This window comes from Haemaphysalis longicornis, unplaced genomic scaffold (assembly GCF_048455015.1).
Source record: "Haemaphysalis longicornis isolate Haplotype H1 unplaced genomic scaffold, Haemaphysalis longicornis Haplotype H1 scaffold_1, whole genome shotgun sequence".
Taxonomy (NCBI): Eukaryota; Metazoa; Arthropoda; class Arachnida; order Ixodida; family Ixodidae; genus Haemaphysalis; species Haemaphysalis longicornis.
Genome location: NW_027526203.1, coordinates 115,199,875 through 115,219,253, shown reverse-complemented (window position 1 = coordinate 115,219,253; position 19,379 = coordinate 115,199,875). Strand labels below are relative to the sequence as shown.

The 19,379-nt window shown below is 48.9% G+C and overlaps 1 protein-coding gene across 1 annotated transcript in view; it reads right to left on the bottom strand.

Annotated features, from left to right (window-relative positions):
* LOC144179414 (uncharacterized) overlaps positions 1–19,379 on the bottom strand; it is a 204,755-nt gene that overhangs the window by 141,033 nt on the left and 44,343 nt on the right. Inside the window, exon 3 of the mRNA XM_077707767.1 lies at positions 11,934–12,141. Within this exon, the coding sequence (XP_077563893.1) occupies positions 11,934–12,141 (208 nt within the window). The remainder of the gene's footprint in view (positions 1–11,933; positions 12,142–19,379) is intronic.

The window sequence follows — 19,379 nt, the reverse complement described above, 5'->3', positions numbered from 1 at the left end:
CTCATGACGAACCCCTTTCATCTATGAATCCCCCCCCCCCCCCCCCCAACTCCTCCACGAGGCCTCCGGCGTTCTCTTTTCGAATAAAAGATTTGACAACAACAACCCATTGACCTTCACCTGCTGCTGTGCCGCGCTGCCCAAATCTAATCTTTGTTTCCGCATTTTCATATTTCGTCCCTCCATAGAGTTAAAGGCCTTCCCCTTCTTCTAAACCCTTCTCTGGGGGGTCCATTTTGTTATCCTGGTGGTCTACCGTTGGCAGTGCGTCTCACGGTAAAAGTTGAGAGGTGCAGGTTGCCTTAATGCTGTCCTGATGATGGTGTTCATTTGATCTTCCTCGGTGCGGGGAAGTTATTGGTACGGTATAGTTCAGTGAAATGAGGCTCCCGATCAGTGACTGTACCAGCCTTATCGTCTCTCCCCTCATTCCTGCTCTCCTGCTGGTTAGGCGTTTTAGAATGTGAGAAACTGGTTAAAGATTTTCTCTTTTTGGCCTTTCATAGATCTGCTCTGCCGCTTGACTCTAAAGCCACGCCGAGCATTTGTATTTAGACAATACTGCAGGCCAGAATAAGGCCCAAGTAGGAATTACGTGACTGTTCTCTGGGAGGACCTCTGTACCGATTCTAGGGTGATTAACTTGGCTGCGTGGCGCCATCCGTCATTTGCCAAACACAGCTTGCGGCGGAAACAGAACCGCCGGAATATCGAAAAGTATTTCGAAAATTGATGTAATTAGATGCTACAAACTGGGTTTTATGTTAATTCGTTTCTATTAATAATGTATGCCTTCCTTTATTTTGCGGAGAGTGGCGTTAATCCGTTGCTCCCTGTTATAGTTTGGTAACCCAATGCTGGTGCCGGCATTAGTTGCGGTAGAAAACACCCCGCGGTGGCTCAATGGGTAAAGCGTTGAGCTGCTGCGCCAACGGACACGAGTTCGATTCCCGGCAGCGGTGGCCGTTTTCATAATGGGAGCAAAAACGGAAACACCTTGGTGTCAGTCTTTCAGCGCTCATTAAAGATCTCCAAAATGTCGACATTAATCCGGAGCCCTCCACTACTGCCCGTCCCACAGCCCAGGGTCCCTATTCTCGACTGCACAAATTGCCGGCAATTCGCCCATGTTTTTTTTGCGTAAGCACGACGTAAGCAATCAGTGACGTGCTGCACCTATAGCTATGACGACATGCAATGTAATTTGACGAGTCACTCATAAAGGTCGCTACCAAGGTATCAAATATTGTGCAAGAAAGATATAAAAACACTTGGCATGTACTTAAAAATTAAGACGGTAGCTGAGGCTGACAAGAAAAACACATTTCTGGAGGTCCAATTTGGCATCAACACCACAAGGCGATCGAGTAACGTTGATCCAAAAGCGAGCGAAAGGCGGATGTCGAGCTAAAGAACATCACACCATTTTTTTACCGTATCTATTTATTTCTTTCAATCGCTTTTATTAACATAGCTGGGCTCTCGGCTTCAATGCAAGCTTTGTTGTGTTATCACCTTCCCTGCCGCCACCGCCGCCACGCCATCGTCTGCTGCTATGTTACCAAGTTTATGGCGTGATCACAGAAAAAGACGGCCGCGACCATCGCTTCTATGACACATAAGAGCAGCGAAGCGCTACGCCTGATAACCGCGGAGCGTACTGATGTCGCCGATTCACTCATTCGTCAAGCTCGACTGCAATCAGCGCTGTAATGAACTAAATAGTCACTTTTCATTGTTATTTTTCTCTTGAGTTCGATCATGTGACCCAGCAGCTTACTAGGACAAGTATGGACAAATGCCATGCATTGGGTTCTCTTTATCATGGGGAGGCTTGTACTGCCCTCTTATGTTGCGGTTACGCCAAACAAATAATTTTTATTTCGTTGCCAAACATAAAAGCAAAATACTGCACGTTATTTGTATGTTCCATGATGGCTGACTTGGAAGCAGTTGAAACTATAATTTGTTTCGGTAGGAAACATGCTTTAAACAGCGTGCATGCGAAACGGCGCCTGCTGCAAATTGCCGCACATTTCGCGGCGCCGTAAGCCGGGGCAATTTTTTGCCCCATTTTGCTGGTATTTTGCGACAAAACAGCCGCCATTTTCAAGCGGTTAGGTAACATTACGTCACTTTTACGCAGGTTGAAGTTGCCAATGCATGACGTAATCGTTCCCGCCAACTGTTTAAATTACGTCACGCCTTCTCAGCCAATCACAGAGGGGGTGTGTATTACAAGCAGTATTGTTGTTGAATAGCAAAGACTGGCTTACGTTGTCTAGTGCGCTGCATTTAGTCTGGTTTTTCATTGCCGGCCAAGAATTATGCGCCTTTATTAATGAGAAATAAGGCAAACTTTAGAACTAGTGTCCGTAAACGGCATGAAACGTCAAAATGACGACAGCACACACAACCGCTTTGTCAACCCTAAGCACGTGACCAAAATTGAAAGCCAATCAGAAAACACTTCCGGGAAATTGCCAGAATTGCCGGCAATTTGTGCAGTCGAAAATAGGGCCCCAGGTGTGTCTTCGCGCGTGAATTACCGAAAATTTAAATTTTTATTTTCCAGTGGAGAGGCGCCTTCGTGTGATGGCGTCAATTGCGGGCACGGCTAGCGACCGTGTCTGCCGAGAATACTACCGCCGACGAGGTGCTGAACGAACTTCACTGCGCAGGCACGACACCTGCTCGAAATGCGTGTCTTTTCTTTCGTCCCCGCCGTAGTATCATTGTCCTCCTTCCCACACTTCAGTTTTCGCTGCGCCATATCCCAGATTTAGGCGAGCCCTCGCTTCTCGCTGACTCAGTCGTAGCTTCAGGGTGCAGCGATGACGTATTTCTGCGGACGCTTGATGAGCACGGCTGATAGCGAGCGGCTGCAGCTACGGGGAAATCGAAAAGCGAGCCGAATAACGCAATCGCCTTAAAATTGAGCGCAGATTCGCTCCACTAAGAAAACTGACGGCTAGGTACACCAACGCGTCTCCATACCAGCATCAGCCGGTACACGCCGTTCGCTTGCCCACAGCCGACTGGCATGAATTGAACGCCCTGACCATCCACACTTACTTCACGAAAGCCGCTGAAGGAACAGCATAGATCTAGGTGCCACTACAGGAAAAGGTGCCGTCACCATACCGATTCCAAATAGCCTGCCGCAATTACCTCAGTAGATAGCTATGAAGCACAGCTGAAGACCTTTCCACGGCTCCTCGACATAGTATTAGTCTGGACACCCGGACACAAACCCCGCGAGGGTAATGAGGTGGTACGCGACGCTTCTCGGGCGCATACACCCCGGACGGTTACGCAAGACGGACTGATCTCGCCTGTGCTCTCGAGCCCGAACTGCTCCTTAACTACACCAACATCTTGGCACATAACCATCAAGAACGCGGAATTACCCGGCGCCGCACCCAACATTGACGAGGGACAAGGCCACCATTTTTTGGAGTCCACCCTCCTGCGCATTATTTATACCCCTACACCTGCCATTTCAGCCTGGAACCCTGTGCCACCGGGTATGGAAGTGCCCCACCTCCCTCCCAGGACCGCTTCTTCGTGCAAGCAGCGGATGGCATACCTAAACAGCCCGAACCCTCCAGAGAGATCTAGGGAGTCAGCTGCGGCCAGGACCAGGGATGTCTTCCACCAGGCTCGGCAATTAAATACCGCTTCCATCAATCGATTCTGTCCTGGGACAGGACAGGAGGATCCATCAATCGAAGCAGCCCTGGGGACGGGAATCAATGGCCTCATGATCGCGTCATTGTCTCTTGGGTATGGTACAACTATTTGTCGCAATTGCATTAAATCCACCGAAACGCCTGTTACCGTCGTTTCACGTTGGTATAGCACTTTTCTGTTTCTGTTTGTCAAAATGACCCATAGCAGTGAAATTTCACCACCGACGGGCATCCCTTCCTACAGTAAGTTGCGAGGACCGCGAAAGCTGAAAATTCGTCCAACCTTGGCTGAAAGTGTCTCCAATCGATCGTCAAACCTTCACAGACCAAAATCGCAAACGAAGAACGAAACCATACGACGATTTTTCCCGCACTAAGTAAACGCACTGTCCACGAACGATCTAAATGTATGTCGATACGTGGTTTCCGATAAAAATGTGTCTGATCCCTCTTTCATAGGAATCGACTGAAAACGAATGGGAAATGTGCCTTCAAAGGATCAGTTGAATGTTTAGTCTGCATATATATGAACTTTCCCATCGCTATTTATATTTCATCGGGATGACACCTTCGGACGCATCAACTTAGACACTGGAATGCACGCATCGGAGCACTGCGTAAACCAGAATGAAACCACACGCGCTCGCAAACCATGCGAACGTAACCGAACGGGTTGCCAGCGAATCGATAGGTGAACTCACGGTCCGCTGCAGCAAAAAAGCATTATTTGCGGAGCTGTTTTGTTGTCGGTGTGCTTGGCTAGCGACTACCTGCTGGCGCGTCGCTTTGGCAAATGTGCGACCACTGCATTCCTGCTCCGCGGAGTGTTCGGCAGACGGTTGCGTTGCGACGAGCTCAGCTGGCGGCAACTGTCGGCGCTCATTAGCATTGTGATGCACTACTTCGCTTCACCTCTCGTAGACGGCAGCACCATCTAAATGGAGGAGCTTATAGGAAGGATATATGGTGCGTTAATATAGCTGTCACTGCTTCAGCTCATGGCGCAGTGGGTAAAGCGCCTGGCACGGAGATTCCGGCTCGAATCCTGGCGCTGTCACGACAATGGAACTTTTCCTGGCAATCTCATTTCCGTGATGGATATGACGTCAATCAGATCATGGTGGATTCAGGCATAGAATACTTTCGTGTTAAAAAAGGTAGTATACCGTTGTACGCCTCCTTCATGATCCATGCCTGTGTTGTCTCATCTGAAACCGTTCCTTTTTTGCGATTTCCACGTAGCCGTTTTGACACAATGGAATCCCGGTTTCGCGCACTCGCCGTGTGTCCAAATCTTGGCAGAGCTTTTCGGTCGACCAACTGGTCTATGGGGAAACGCATTAGCTTTTTTGACAGGACACTATCGGTCCCAGTGGAGAAATCGTTCGCTTTAAAAGTAGAGGGGATTCATTAAGGACAACGCAATTTGTATAGTTTTTGTGATCGGGAAACGCTGGCAAAAGAGTCGCAGAGGAGAGAGCGGAAAGTGTCTCGAAGTAAGACCTGAGCAGGGCCAAAGCCAGATTCGAGATTACTGCTGAGCACGAGGTCGCGCGTTCGATTCCCGGCCGCGGCGGCCGCTTTTCTGATGGAGGCGAAAAGCAAAAACGCCCGTGTGTACGAGATTTCGGCGCACGTTAAAGATCCCCAGGTGGTCAAAATTAATCCGGAGCCCTCCACTACGGCGCGCCTCATCGCCTGCGTTGCGTCGGCGCGTTAAACCCCACAATCAATCAATCAAATCAGATTCGAGATTACGTCGTTGCTGCATTCAAGTGGGCCTCGAGGCATGTAGTCGCACGAGATTGCCTTTTAACGTTTCGCTGTATGAGCGCATCGATTAGACGATATGCGAAGAGCGTGTTATCCCCGCTACAGTTAATTGGCTAAGCTGTCATGCGTACGACTGGTATACAATCGATCCGACGGACAAATTCGCGGTTGCAACGCGCAGAATAGAAGAGGTAAATACTGGCTTTCGGGCGCAGGCGGAGAGAATTAATTGAGTTTTCTAGCTTTCTAGCCAGATGTGGACGATTCGACTAAAAAGTGCGTTTCCGTATCAGCAGGCGGAGGGGTGTGGACGAGGCCGCGGGACGGACTTTCATAATGGATGCGCGCGCACAAAGGGACGCGCGGGGACACACTCCACGCGGCAAGGCCACGTGGTTGCGGACGACGAGATAGCGGAGTGTGCGATGCGCGCGCTGCAGGGCGCAAGGACGCGATGCGCGACGGTGGCTGTAGTTGCTGTAGTCACGGTACGGCGATTACTGCGTGCGACGGCGGCATTGAATGCCTTGACGGCGGCGCCACTGTGGTCGCCGCGAGGGGCCGCTTTCACTTGTTCCGGGCGGCGGGCCACTCGGCAAGGTGCACAAAAAGCCGCTCTACAGAAGGTGCGGCACGCTTTCGCCGCTCAGAGGGCGTGATTACGGAAACCTTTGGGCGCTGCAAATTCGTGGGCTTCGCGTCACGAAAGCAACGCAGAGATCGCAACACTACGTAGCTAGCCGACGCTTCGATAGATGGCCTTGCAGTCGTAATTAGTCGGCTGCAATGTCCGCCCGAGAAAGCCTTGGTCGCCGGTTGTAACGAGCCGTAGCTGTCTTGACGAAACCGCCCTGACCTCGTCGGCTCGCTCATTGCACACCGCCGCCGAACAGGGCTGCTGGGCTTCGTCGCGCCTGGCAGGCACTTAATGACACCTTATTACACCCTCAAATGAAGACAGGTGAACCGAATGGCCCAAATAGTGCAAAAGTGATGAGCAGCCGTCAATTTTTTAGTGAACTTTCTTTCCTTAGTAGCATATTTCACCACAAATATCGAATTTACTGTATTAGAATGTTACGCCAGGCCGGAAGTTATACTTTTTTTAGGTAAGCGGAAGGTTACTTCCTGAATCGAGGACGTATCGGAAAATTCGGTAATTTCATCTCATCGAAACAAGTCGTGTGTGAATAACTGGCAGACTTGCACACGTTACATAAAATAAGTAACCGATTCCGATTACAATAAATTTTTAAGATTGGAATTGATTACAGTGGTTATTTACAGCACCAGAAAAGTAACAGCGCAAAATGTCATCGAGTACTTTCGCGTTACTTTCTTTCAAAATTTGATTGCGGTAAGACAACAACACAAGTTCACTCAAACTCTTTTTCTAGACCCGTGTCTCCGTGTCCACTCTGTCCCCCTCGTAGTCCACCGGCTGTCATTTCGCCTAATTACGTGGCAAGCCCAAGTCCATTTCTTTTCCCTTATTTGAACTATGATGTCTTCTACTGTCGTTTCTTCTCTGATTCGGGAAACTCGCATCCTGTCTCTAAGTGTTACTCCAAACTTTATTTGTTCCATGGCCCCTTGGGCCGACCTAACCTGGCTCTCCAGTTGTTGCTCTCAAGTTGTTGCTCTCAAGGAAATTTTGCTCTCAAGGCGCCAAGTTTCCGCGCCATACGTCGTCGCCTCACATTTATTTCTGAACTTGCCGCTGAAAGTTCTCCACAACTGACAGGCCCGGATCGTTTCGTCATCAGGCTTTCCTATCTCTTCCAAAGGGCACCGCGTCAGCGCATGCGCTGGAACCCGCGGACAAGTCCACAGCCAACGCCCGCGCAACGAACCCAAAGGAAATGCTGCGCTCACGAGGTTGGATTCCTACCAGGGGAACCGTTTTTTTTTTTCTTTCCAGTTGGCTGCACATGTTATTGTTCCCCACCGGTCCTAAACCTTACCCCTCGGCACTTCGGCGAGGTCCAGTGGTTAGGTTGCTGGTTTCACGGCGTAAATGTCTCGGGTAAGATTCCCGGAGCCTCCCCAACCACATTTTTTTTTCATGAAGAATCGGGGTTTTCTGCCTACGCCGTACGGATTTGTGTCGGCCTAACATCTTTGCTGGCTTAAAAGCAGCTTTCTTGATTAGAACGAACTCCCTGCTCACGACTTGTTGCAAATTGTAAGAAGCCTCCATAATGACTACCCAGCACCACTAACGGAAACCGCGGAAAGATTGAACGATTGACGAGACGGGCAGGTATAGGTGCACCGTCGTGTGGCCTCGCCTTCGTGCTCTCTGGTGAAGCTACCGAGTTGGGTGTAAAGAGAGATGAGTTGCGGCAACATCTCACAGAAGGGGGTCCCTACAGACAGGCCGAATAATTTCGGGACGACAACTGCTGTAGAAGACTTGTTACAACTTGATTCTGGAAAAAAAGTAATTCATTGTCGGTAATCGATTGTAAAAAATATAATTGAATTACCCAGAACGTTACAGTTTCGAGAAAGTAATCGATTATATTACAAAATTACGAGAAACGGAAATTATTTGAAATAATCGATTACTTGTAACGCATTACGTACAACTCTGCTGAATGGTGACAAAGAGGTGAGTCAGTAACATACTACATATTTGCAATGACGTCGAATGCCCGGTTTTCTCCCGCAGGGCTCTCAAGGAGGAACCATGTTAAACCTCACCAGGTGAACGAGCCATACGAACCGAGATCTCGGGAACACATTTATTCGAAACGAACACGCGTGAATGATGCCCGAGCTGAAATTAAACAAAACAAATGGGCAGGGCATGTGGCGCTCACCATCGACCACAGTTGTACTACAGAGCTAGTTTCGAAGGGCAGTATCACTACGTCATTCGAAAGCGGGAATGAATGAACGGTGCTATGGATGACACCAGCCGGTAATTATGCCACGCTATGGCTGACGATGGAACGAAATGAGCCGACGAAGACAAGGCTGACACCCTCCTGAATACTTCCTCACGCACTCCCGCACAATTTTCGGGGAACGACAGCTGAGGACCCTAAGTGTGTTCTATTAAAATGAGACCGCGAAAGCCTTTCTTTTGTTTAGATCCATCGACGAGTCCACTGGCGATGTCGACAATAGCCAGCAGCTTCGACATCGGACTCACTGCAGCTACTTGTTGTAGATACACTATCCATTAGGCTACGACACCACACCCAGTGAAGCTAAAGCCCAATTGGGACTTCATTCTGCGGTGTAGATTTCTGGTGTCCGCGCTTTTCCTTGCGTTTTATTTTTTTCAGTGGCACGCGCAATGGAATGCGGCGCAGCGAATAAGAATCGAGCATGCACCAATTTTTGGGCGACAGTCGGGTGCACGCTTTCGCCAACCAAGCCAAGTAAAGATTTCTCCACCCACAGGCACTAGATAAGGAGTGGTGCCGTTTTAACCAGAGGCGGAAGTGTCGAAAGAAAAGAGAAACCTGCTTTTATTGATTTGGGAAAAAATTCCGGTGGATGCTTCCAACTCGCTAAGAATGGGAAGGCGAAGTTGGACCTCCGGGTAGTATGCGGCTGTTGAACTTTCTGTTGAGCTTTCATATTACTCTCGTCGGGCAGCTGCCGCCGAAAGCAGTTTCCTCCGGACGGAGGAGGAGGAGGTAAACTTTATTTAGCCAAGCTGTGTTGCGGGGACGTGGTTGGCGCTGGCTTTAGCCTGGCGCCGACAATGGCAGCCCGCCCAAATATCCTCTGGACGGGAATTACGACGAGTGGAGACGGCTTGAACCTCTTCGGCCGTGGCGTACTTTCTCGGTCACCCGCGCCCGCGACTAGGGCCCGGTGCGTCGTCACCCATGGCGATGTCCAGTTAAGCTCTGAACCCATGCGGCGTCGTATACGAGTCGCGTCCAGAACGTTCTACAGCCCGTCGCCGTCTTTCAGAACCCTCCTCCGGGGTTGCTGCTCCTCTTTCCCGCAGCGCAACCCCAGGGTCAAGCTCGCCTTTCTGTACCACGCGCGTTCCATGAAATATACAGATCTAAGGCGTTCGCTTTAAAAGCCATCATCATCATTAATCTACTCAGGTCCACTGCAGGACAAAGGCCTCTCTTGCTCACCCAAACCGCTCCTGTTCTGCGCTGCTCGAGTCCACTGTTTTCACCCAAATTTCTCTATCTCATCCCTCATCCCTTCCATTCCTTCTAGACCCACGTCTTGGCATCCACTCTGTCACCACAATTGTCCACCTGATGTCGGTTCCTCTCATTGGATGTCCAGCCCAAGTCCATTTCTTTTTCTGTATTTGAACTATGGTATCCTCTACTCTAGTTTGCTTTCTGATCCAGGTAGCTCGTTTCCTGTCCCTGAGTGTTACTCCTAACATTACTCGTTCCATGGTCCGTTGAAAAGACCTAAGTTCGTTTTCTAGTTGCTTAGTAAGGAACAAAGTTTGAGCTCCGTATGTCATCCCCGGCAATACGCATTGGTTTTAGATTTTTCTTTTGAGCGACACAGGTAGCTTACTTTTCATTATTTGGGAGTGCTTGCCGAGTGCTTCCCAACCCATACTTATTCTACGCCGGTTTCCTTTCTCGTGGTTGCGGTCAGCACTTACCCTGTGTCCCAGAATATATTCTTTTATAGCATTTCGTTCCCTAAGTTGAAAAGGACGCCTTTGGCCTGCTTATTCCTCATTAATTTAGTTTAATTTATATTTATTTTTAGCCCCACGGCCATGCTTTCTGACTGTTGTTCCTGAAGCATTGTTTGGAGGTGTTCTGCAGTCTCACTTAGGAAGACTATGTCGTCCGCAAACCTTAAGTATTCCCCGTTTATCCTTAATTCTGTGTTTTCTCAGTCAAGCTTTCTAAATACCCCCTCGAGACAAGAGGTGAATAGCTTTGGCGAGATGGTATCTCCCTGTCTTACTGCTTTCAGATCGGAAATTCATCGCTTTGCTTGTGGAGGGTTATCCTGTCCGTGCATTCCTTAGTATGTACTCTAGAATTCTTATGGAGGTCTCCTCTGTTTCCTTGTCTTTTAATGCTTCTACACGGCTGTGGTGAGTACGGAATCAAACGCTTGCTCATATCGATAAATGCCATGTAAATGGGTTCAGTGCACTCTGCGGATTTTTCTATCACTTGATTGACAACATGGATGTGATCCATGGTGGAGTACCCTTTCCTAAACCCCGCCTGCTTTCTGGGTTGTTGGGAATACAGGCTGTCACCTATGCGGCTAACTATAACTTTGTTAAACATCTTGTAAACAACTGAGAGTAGGCTGATGGGTCTGTATTTTTTGTGGTCCTCAATTGGTATCTCCCTTCTTGTGAATCAGAATAATGTTGGTGCTATTCCATGCTACAGGCACTTTTTGAGTGTTTAAGCATTCCAATACAGTACAGAAGGTTTTTCTAGCACAACATCTCCTTACTCCTTCAAAAAATCCAGGGTTATGCCGTCGTCACCTGCAGCTTTTCCTATTTTCCTGCCTTTGAGTGCATTTCCTACTTCCTTTTTAGTTACTAGTGGGACATCGTAAGTTGAGCTTGTATTCTCAGTATTTTCCTCTGGGCGAACGTCACTTGCATATAGCCTGGTGTAGCATCTTTCTGCTACCTTGGTTATCTCGTCCAAGTTGTGCGTAATATCTCCCTGCTTATCTCTGAGTGCCTAGATACTGTCTTTGCCGACAGCTAGCGTAGTTGCTTTCAAGCTTCCGCCTATTTGCAGAGTTTCCTCGATGACTGCCATGCTTTATGCAAGGATGTCCTTTGCTTTACTTCTCACTTTTGACAGGTCGGCATATTAAATCTCATCCGCCGTACTTGACAGTTTTATGGTCTTGCGTTTGGCAGTTAGTTCCTCCGTTTTCTTAGTTAGTTTTCCAGTTCGTTCCTTAGATGTTGCTTCTCACAGGTGGGCCGGAACGATACTGGCACATGCCATGCCTTTTTCATTGTCAAGACAGTGCCGGGCATTCAGGAAGAGATAAGGTTACAAAATACCTAAAAGTAATAATTTATTCCAACTGCTTTGGTAGAGATTTCGTATTGGCCACGAAACGGTCGGTAATGTTCTATGCGGAGAACACCCAGCACACTAAAAACTTTGTATATAGATGTGTGACATGTATACGAAATATACTTATTTTTCTTCTAACAAGAGAAATATGTTTTTGAGATAGATTAAAACGCCAAGTATTCGTGCTGTAATGAATTTCAATTATTCGAGTTGTAATACATGCTCTAGCTGCACATAAGCCTTTTTGTGTTTTAATGTAACCTATAAACTTCAGTCCTGGAAGGAAAAGGAAACGTAATATATTTTATTTCCTATCACAGCTCGCACGTTCACCGCCAATTTCATGAATCTGCTGCACGTAACGTTTTGAAAAAGATAATTACAAAGAAGAACGTTCAATACAGCCGCGTATGCTGTCTTCCCCACGGCATGCAGAAAGGAATACCTTGGTTCTTGACCCAGGGCTCCGTGCGATTCGGCAGGGGCAACGGAAAGGGAAGCAGCTGGCCCGGTGGGTCTGTGTCTCCGAGGTGTACCTCCAGGGTCGCCCTCCTCGTTGACATGGGCGTCGTGGTTTCCGAAGCACCGCCACCCGCAGTGGACCCAGTCTCGCCGGTGGATGCTGGTTCGGTGGTTGCTCCTCCTTCAGTCACCTGCATGGAGAGCAGATCACACAGATGGTGGTCCATATTGAGTCTTGATGCGACCTTTGAAAACAATGGGGATTAACGTGAGCGGGGTTTGTGGCGCACATATTACCCGGGGGAAAGAGCATATGTAACTCTAAATTTCGTCCCAGTGAAATTTAGAATTCATTCCACGTGCATGACTACCTGTCTTGTTACCTTATGGCCTCGTGGAGGGCATTCAACCGTTGCAGCATACAAGGCAAAGCGATAGTGGGCCCGTACGAAATCAGCCTATTTCCTCACCATCAGCGAACGTCCCAGTAGCGTACAAATAGAGCCTCGGCGCACGGGTTCAGTTAAAGGGTAAGGTTGACCCTGCATCACAGAGATACGGGCATGTAACGCCGGCGTATACAATTGCTGACGATCTGCACGGATGCGAAACGGCCACATTCTCCCTGTTCTCACAAGCTCAGTGTGATATGGTTGAGGCTTGGGCGAGTTGGTTAAACGTTAATGAAGAGGGTAGCAGCGCAAAACGGACGATGCACAAGACGAAGAAAAACGGAAAACCAGAAGCGCTGACTTACAACTGATTTTTGTTTGGCATCTCACATATATCGTTAGAATTAAAAAATTACAACGTTGTAAGTCAGCGCCTGTGGTTGTCCGTTTTTCTTCGTCTTGTGCGTCGTCTGTTTAGCCATGTTCCTGTCTTTAGCTGATAAGAACTTCTTGCTGGGCTAGTTGGTGAATAGATGCATGATTTGAAGCGCAACAAAAACACACGGACGAAGAACAGAGTAGACGAGACAGGCGCTGTCTCGTCTACTCTATTCTTAGTCGGTGTGTTTGTGCTGCGCTTCAAATCATGGCATCCTGTCTTTAGATAGGTATCATTATGATACCTATCTAAATTAAAAGACCCGTGCATCGGTAATAATTTATTTCGATTTTTTCCCTTTATGGCGTTGGGAATTGCGATAAACCAGTCTTTTTTGTACAGGCACCGCTAATGCCAGATCTCATTCATGTTAAGATTAGGGTGCATGCAGTTTTATTTGAACACTAGCATTAAACGCGTTTTTTACTCTCCTGGGAGGCACTAAGGTAGCGGGGTTGGTTTGTTATGTAATAAAAACAAAATGCTTATCATATTTTACCGTCCAAATGTTTGCAACTAGGTGAAGTGGGGTGTAGCGTTCCATATATAATTACTGTAGATTGCGGTCCAAGAACATTATGCCTATATTTCTGAGCTGTATGGGAGAGATTCGCCGTTTAAACCCGAAACAATGTATAGAGCATATTTCTAGTTTAGAAACCTGGCTTTTCGTTTGATACCTCTCAACGGTTTTCTAAATGTTCTGCGTCTAAGAGACCTTCCGGTTGTGCAGGAATACAACAGAGCTCGCGCCGTTACAGGTCACTGGCGCTGTTACAAATTATAGGTAGCGCCGTTATAGCGAGTGGGGTGTGTGCACCGGGCTCTAGCGTCTCGATCGCGTTGCTGACGAGCTGAACAGACGGTGCCCTGCTGCCCAAGGCGCAGTATGGAAATAAGCGTAATTTGTTCAAATACGGATCCAGTTACAGGTTCAAATACGGATCCAGTTACATTTCTTTCACCTTTTCACTCGTACCTTCCTTCTTCTGCAAGGCTAGCCTCCTCTTCCATTTACGTGTGTCCCATCGCCTTGACCTCGCCTTATCCTAGCCCTTACCGAAGACTCAAGCCCTATCCTCCCAGTAATTAGCTTCATTCCTCACGCCTACTTCTCCTCAATAGAGGCTTAGGCTATATTCAGACTACCGACGCAAAAGCCATATCGTGATCTATGGATGCAAAAAAACGGCATGTCACGCAGTTCGGTAGGCTGAGGCGTGAAATGACGTCATTCTCTAACGTTATCACAGCAGTTGCGACAGCAGTCTGAACCCGGCCTTACTCTTATCTTTTCGGTCGACGCCACAGAGCAGAGATGTCAAACATCAATCAGGAAAGCGCGAATGATTGTCTATGCCGCGTGCTAAGCGTTGTCGTTTTGCATCGCTGTGATTGTGATGTGATTGCTTCACTGTAACAGTACGATTTTATTTTTTATAAATAAATGAATGTTCGTTTTCTAAAAAGGTGCATCCCTTGTCATACGCCAGGCTTTCACAATTGTTTCCATCCCACAAAATATACGTACAACCTCCAATAAAGCCCGCAGCGAATCACGCACCAAAGCCCTCACCGCCAGGTATGCTATGCAGCCAAACTACCGATATACGGACACCTCCCCGTATCCCCTACCACTAGCACATGCCGCCAGCACAGTCGACAGTCAGGGCCAGCAACTCATCGCGGCGACACCTTAAGCTGCTGCACTGAAACAGCAGATAAGATAGTCATCGCGCTTGCCCCTACAAGCGTCCTCCCCCCAGGGAACATGCCTCACCTGATGATCATAACAGACTCCCGTATGTCCTCATAAGACCTTGGTTTATTCTGTAAAGCGAAAAGTTGCCCTTACTCTCATGTCGCGCGCTAGACAACACACGTCCCTCGCGGGCTCAAGCACTCCAGGCCATTTCCCAAGAGAACAACGAACTACGATTGGACTCTCTGCTGAAATACCCAGATATGTTGGCGAAATACCGCCACGCCGAGCGCTGCTCTTAGCCGCAACCCATACCTTCCGTACAAGAGCTGACGAAAAAAAAAACTCCCCCCACCTCCCCGAAGGGGATCGTGCGGAAATGCGAATGCATTGGGAGCACCGATGAGTGCGCTGCGGCAAGCAGTAACGGAGAGAGGCGTACGCTCCACTGCATTTATATACATTTTCCGAGCGCAGCGAGCTGAGAGAGGGTATGCGGAGAGGAGAGAGAGACCCGCGCAACACGCCCGCCCCGCGCGCGAGCTCTCTCTCCCGCCGAGCTCCGCGATGCGAGCGCCCTCACACGCCCGAGCGCGCTCCTCCTCTCCCCTTGCCCTCCGCTACTCCCGCCCGAGCAACCACCTGCTCCAGTTGCTAGGCGCGCCACAGCTGTTGCTAGGGGCGAGGAGGAGCGCGGAGAGATAATACCTGCGGGCGCACGCCGACGGAGCACGACAACCCCCGACTGTAGCGGCGCGGGTCCGCCGCGCCTAGACGACGACGACGACGAAGGCAGAACTACGAGGCGCGCGCTCACGTGCGCTCGCGCTGGAGGAATGCAGGCGCACGCCGACGGAGCACGACAACCCCCGACTAAGAAATGCATTCGCATTTAAAACTTTCCGCCAGCTGTAGACAAGCTCCTATTCTCCCGACGCTTCACTACACGCCATGTACCCTACCCTCTACCCAGCAACCTGTATATTCTGCGCTAAACCCATTACCGCGTTCCACATGGCGTGGGATTGCTCCCAAACCCTAAAAACCAACACCAGCACGACCATTTGGTGGCCAGGCTGGCCAGTTCTGATCCCCCACACGAGCGAGACCTCATGACCAGGGCCCAGACTGCAACACAGTACCTGGGTTTCTCATTGACTTTTTAAGGGCGAAGCCCCTTAGGACCTGGGGCTGTTGGCGTCTCCTGTCGTCGTCGTAATCATCGTCTCATGTAGTTACGGTACTGAAACACCGGGACACTCGTTTACGCCTCGCGCTAGAATGCAACGCGTACTAAAAAAACAGCGGGACACTCGTCCGCGCCTTGCGCAGGAAGGCTTCGTAACGCGTACTAAAAAAACACCGGGGCACTCGTTTACGCCTCGCACTAGAGAGCTTCGTGCTTCAAATACAAGAGACTTTTAGAGCAAAGCTGTATACCTCTACCCCTCAATGGTTTAATCTGCGTTGGCAAAAACGCCAAAACGCCACGAATACACGGCATGCTTCGCCCCTCCCCAGGTTTAACGTCAGTGGAAGTGGCCGGGAATTTTTCATGAACACATTACCTTTTGTTATCCGCTTTATTCTATATTTCTCCAATCAATCAATCAATCAATCAATCAATCAATCAATCAATCAATCAATCAATCAATCAATCAATCAATCAATCTATCTATCTATCTATCTATCTATCTATCTATCTATCTATCTATCTATCTATCTATCTATCTATCTATCTATCTATCTGTCTGTCTGTCTGTCTGTCTGTCTGTCTGTCTGTCTGTCTGTCTGTCTGTCTGTCTGTCTGTCTGTCTGTCTGTCTGTCTGTCACTCAACAGCTTCGGTGCGCTTTGCTTACAACCATAAAATTTTGCGCCGGCAATGCCTGTACCGAGGAAATTGCTGACGTTAGTTCCAGCAATGTTACCTGACGGCAAAGGACCAAGGCTGGTATGCAGCAAGGTAACTGCTCCGTGTAATAACACCGGGAACTACAGGTCCGCAATGTATTATTGCATCCGGGAAATGTAAGTTATGCTTTCTGGCTGTTGTTTTGTTAAGGCAGAGTCTACCCGTATGTTATACACTTCAGTTTGTATGACGTGCAAGCGCAGTGGGTAAGGTACACGTCTGCGCGGGTGCAGGTGCGGTAACGTTTGCAGGAACATTGTATACATGGCATTATTTCTCTACGTACACAGGGAAGCCAGGTAGAGTTACTGCAACAATGGGTTCTTAGCTCCACCGGACAAATGTTACCGGGACCATAAGTGCAGCCTTGCGAGCATTGCTGTGGCGGAGACATGAACAGGTGCCGTCATATGTAATTCGAACAAGGATTTGTCGATATCACAAAATATATGTCTTACTGACTTTAAGAGAGCCCTTGCCGATTCACAGGAATCTTTTTCTATTAAAATGCACACCAATGCAGCCAGGCCCTTTCCGGCGGAAGAAATTCCTGTAAATTTACGAGACCATGATCCAATTACTTTTGAGGGCACCTGTACATGTAGCTGTGGGCCCGACAACGCTGTTGTGATAGACAGCGGCTGCGTAGGCGTCGCTGCCAATGCAGTCGCTCCTGTTACTATATATACGGCACCATCTCGGGCAGAGGAAAATAAGATGGGGCCTGGGTTGAAGGCGAGCCAAGGGTACATTCTGGCGTATCCGGGGGAAGAGTCCTCACACACTAGAGCCTTGAAACAGTAGTAGTGAAATGCTGTACTGAGCTGTTTGGAGTGCCTGTGGTTCCCTGTACTTGGTAGTGCTACAATCGGTGGTGCTGGAGACCCTCCCAGCCCCCCGGCCGCTCTCTTGGATACGCAACTGCCGCGGGTTACCGATCCCGGCGGCCTACGGCCTTACATTACCAAAATAACACGGCCTTACATTACCAATACGGCCTTACATTACCAAATACACCCTTCCATCCAAAAAAACTCGGTAGGCTCTAGTGGTGTGTCGCAACGCTGTTACGAATGCGATATTTCCCCGAATACATGTTCACATCGAGGCATCTTGAAGATGAACCAGTGGGCGGCGCTGCACTGACATCACTTTGACAGCGACCGATGCCAGTTGTTCATTATCAAGAAGCCGCTTTTCTCGGCGGTTTTATTTGTCGATTTTCTCGGCGTGTGAGCGTCGCTTCACGTGCGTCGCCGTGTGGGCGCCACCGGCATCACGTCGCATGCGCGACCAAGCGCACGAATAAAAACGAAATGATTTTACCAATTCGGAAGTTCTGCGTATCAGATGCGCGCCCCTGTGTTTCTGAGTCGGGAATTGTAATTGCTTGGCTGCGACCCCGCGCTAACAGGCTGTAATTGAAGGTCTTGTATTCCCATTTGGCGGCTGGTTTGCAGGCCTTACAGGCGGAAGGGAAATTTGTCGTGGCTTGTAGATTTCACACACCTGGCCACAGCAACGCGAAAAGTGCATTTTGTTGCTGCCAGCTATGCCCCCGCACATGCAGCACATGTGACAGACATCCACACAAGGATTCACATAACAGGGCAAGGTCGGCGCCACACCAGAGCTGCCCCTTCGTAGATCTGGTATGGCACCCACGAGGTGGGATGACACCATACCAGATCTCCGCAATGGCCATACCAGATCTGCCCAATTTTTTCTCTATTAAAAGCGCCAACTTTAGAAAACCTCGGAGAAGCATGCTAACACAAAAGCCGTGCATCAAAAGTTGTCGCTGTGGGTCGTCGCAGCTTGGGCTGATCGTATTATAAGGCTTTTAGCCATGTTGGTATCACTACACCATGTGTAAAGTAGTTTCGCTATGAATCAGCACCTGCGGATGCGTGTCCGCCTCTCGTTTCCGCCACGAACTCAGAAGAGCTAGTGAAATACAATACAATAAAACAGAAATTGAGTGGTGGAAGTTCATAGGTTCTGAAATGGACGTTGGTTGCCCTGACCCGTCCTTCATGTCACTTGCCTTTGCCACGAGCCACTTGGACACGCCTCCACGAAACATTAGGCAGTGATCATTATATCATTCAATTCAACGTCAATCACACCCGTATTCCTAAAAAAAATCGGCCATGCTAAACTCAGAGACTGGAAATCTTTTCGTGACTCCCCTCTCCCCACCACAATTGAAGACATTGAAACATGGACCCAGATATCCTCAACACTGTCGAAGCCGAGACCCGCACCCTAGCTATAACAGAAAATAACCCTTCGGTGGACATGCATCTCCTACATCTGTGGGATGCCCACCGAGGGCTTATCCGCCCCTGGAAAAAAGGAAAACACAACAAAAAAGTCAAAACACGCATCTCCCACAGCACACAACACGGAGCCGACTATGCCCGCACATTACACAAACAAAACTGGAAACAACTTTCTAACCGCCTTCAAGGAACTCTCAGCATTGCGTTCACATGGAACATCCTCCACTCATGCTGGGCACTAATCCCAGCAAAGCCGACACCGGCCCCACCATCCGTCGCCTAATCCACAATCACCACCTGAATGAAACTCAGCTCCACGCACAACTCCTCACACAATACGCAGACCACGCAATACAACCACAAAACATTCCACCTCGCAATTACCAAGGAAAAGAAAATCCCGACCTTGACGCCCCCTTCGCTCTCATTGAACTCACCTTCGCCATCAGCAACCTCACTCGTAACACCACACCATACAAAGACCGAATACACAACAAACTACGCTGTAACGTTAACCCCGAATGCACAGCCGCACTGCTTTACTATTTTAATCATTGCTGGACAACCAACTATCTGCCCCCCCAACGGAAACACGCCGAAATCACGCTCATTTCGAAGCCCGGGAAGCCAGTCACCCTAGAGAATCTTCGTCCCATATCTTTAACATCTTGTGTAGGCAAGTTATAGCCGGTATTCA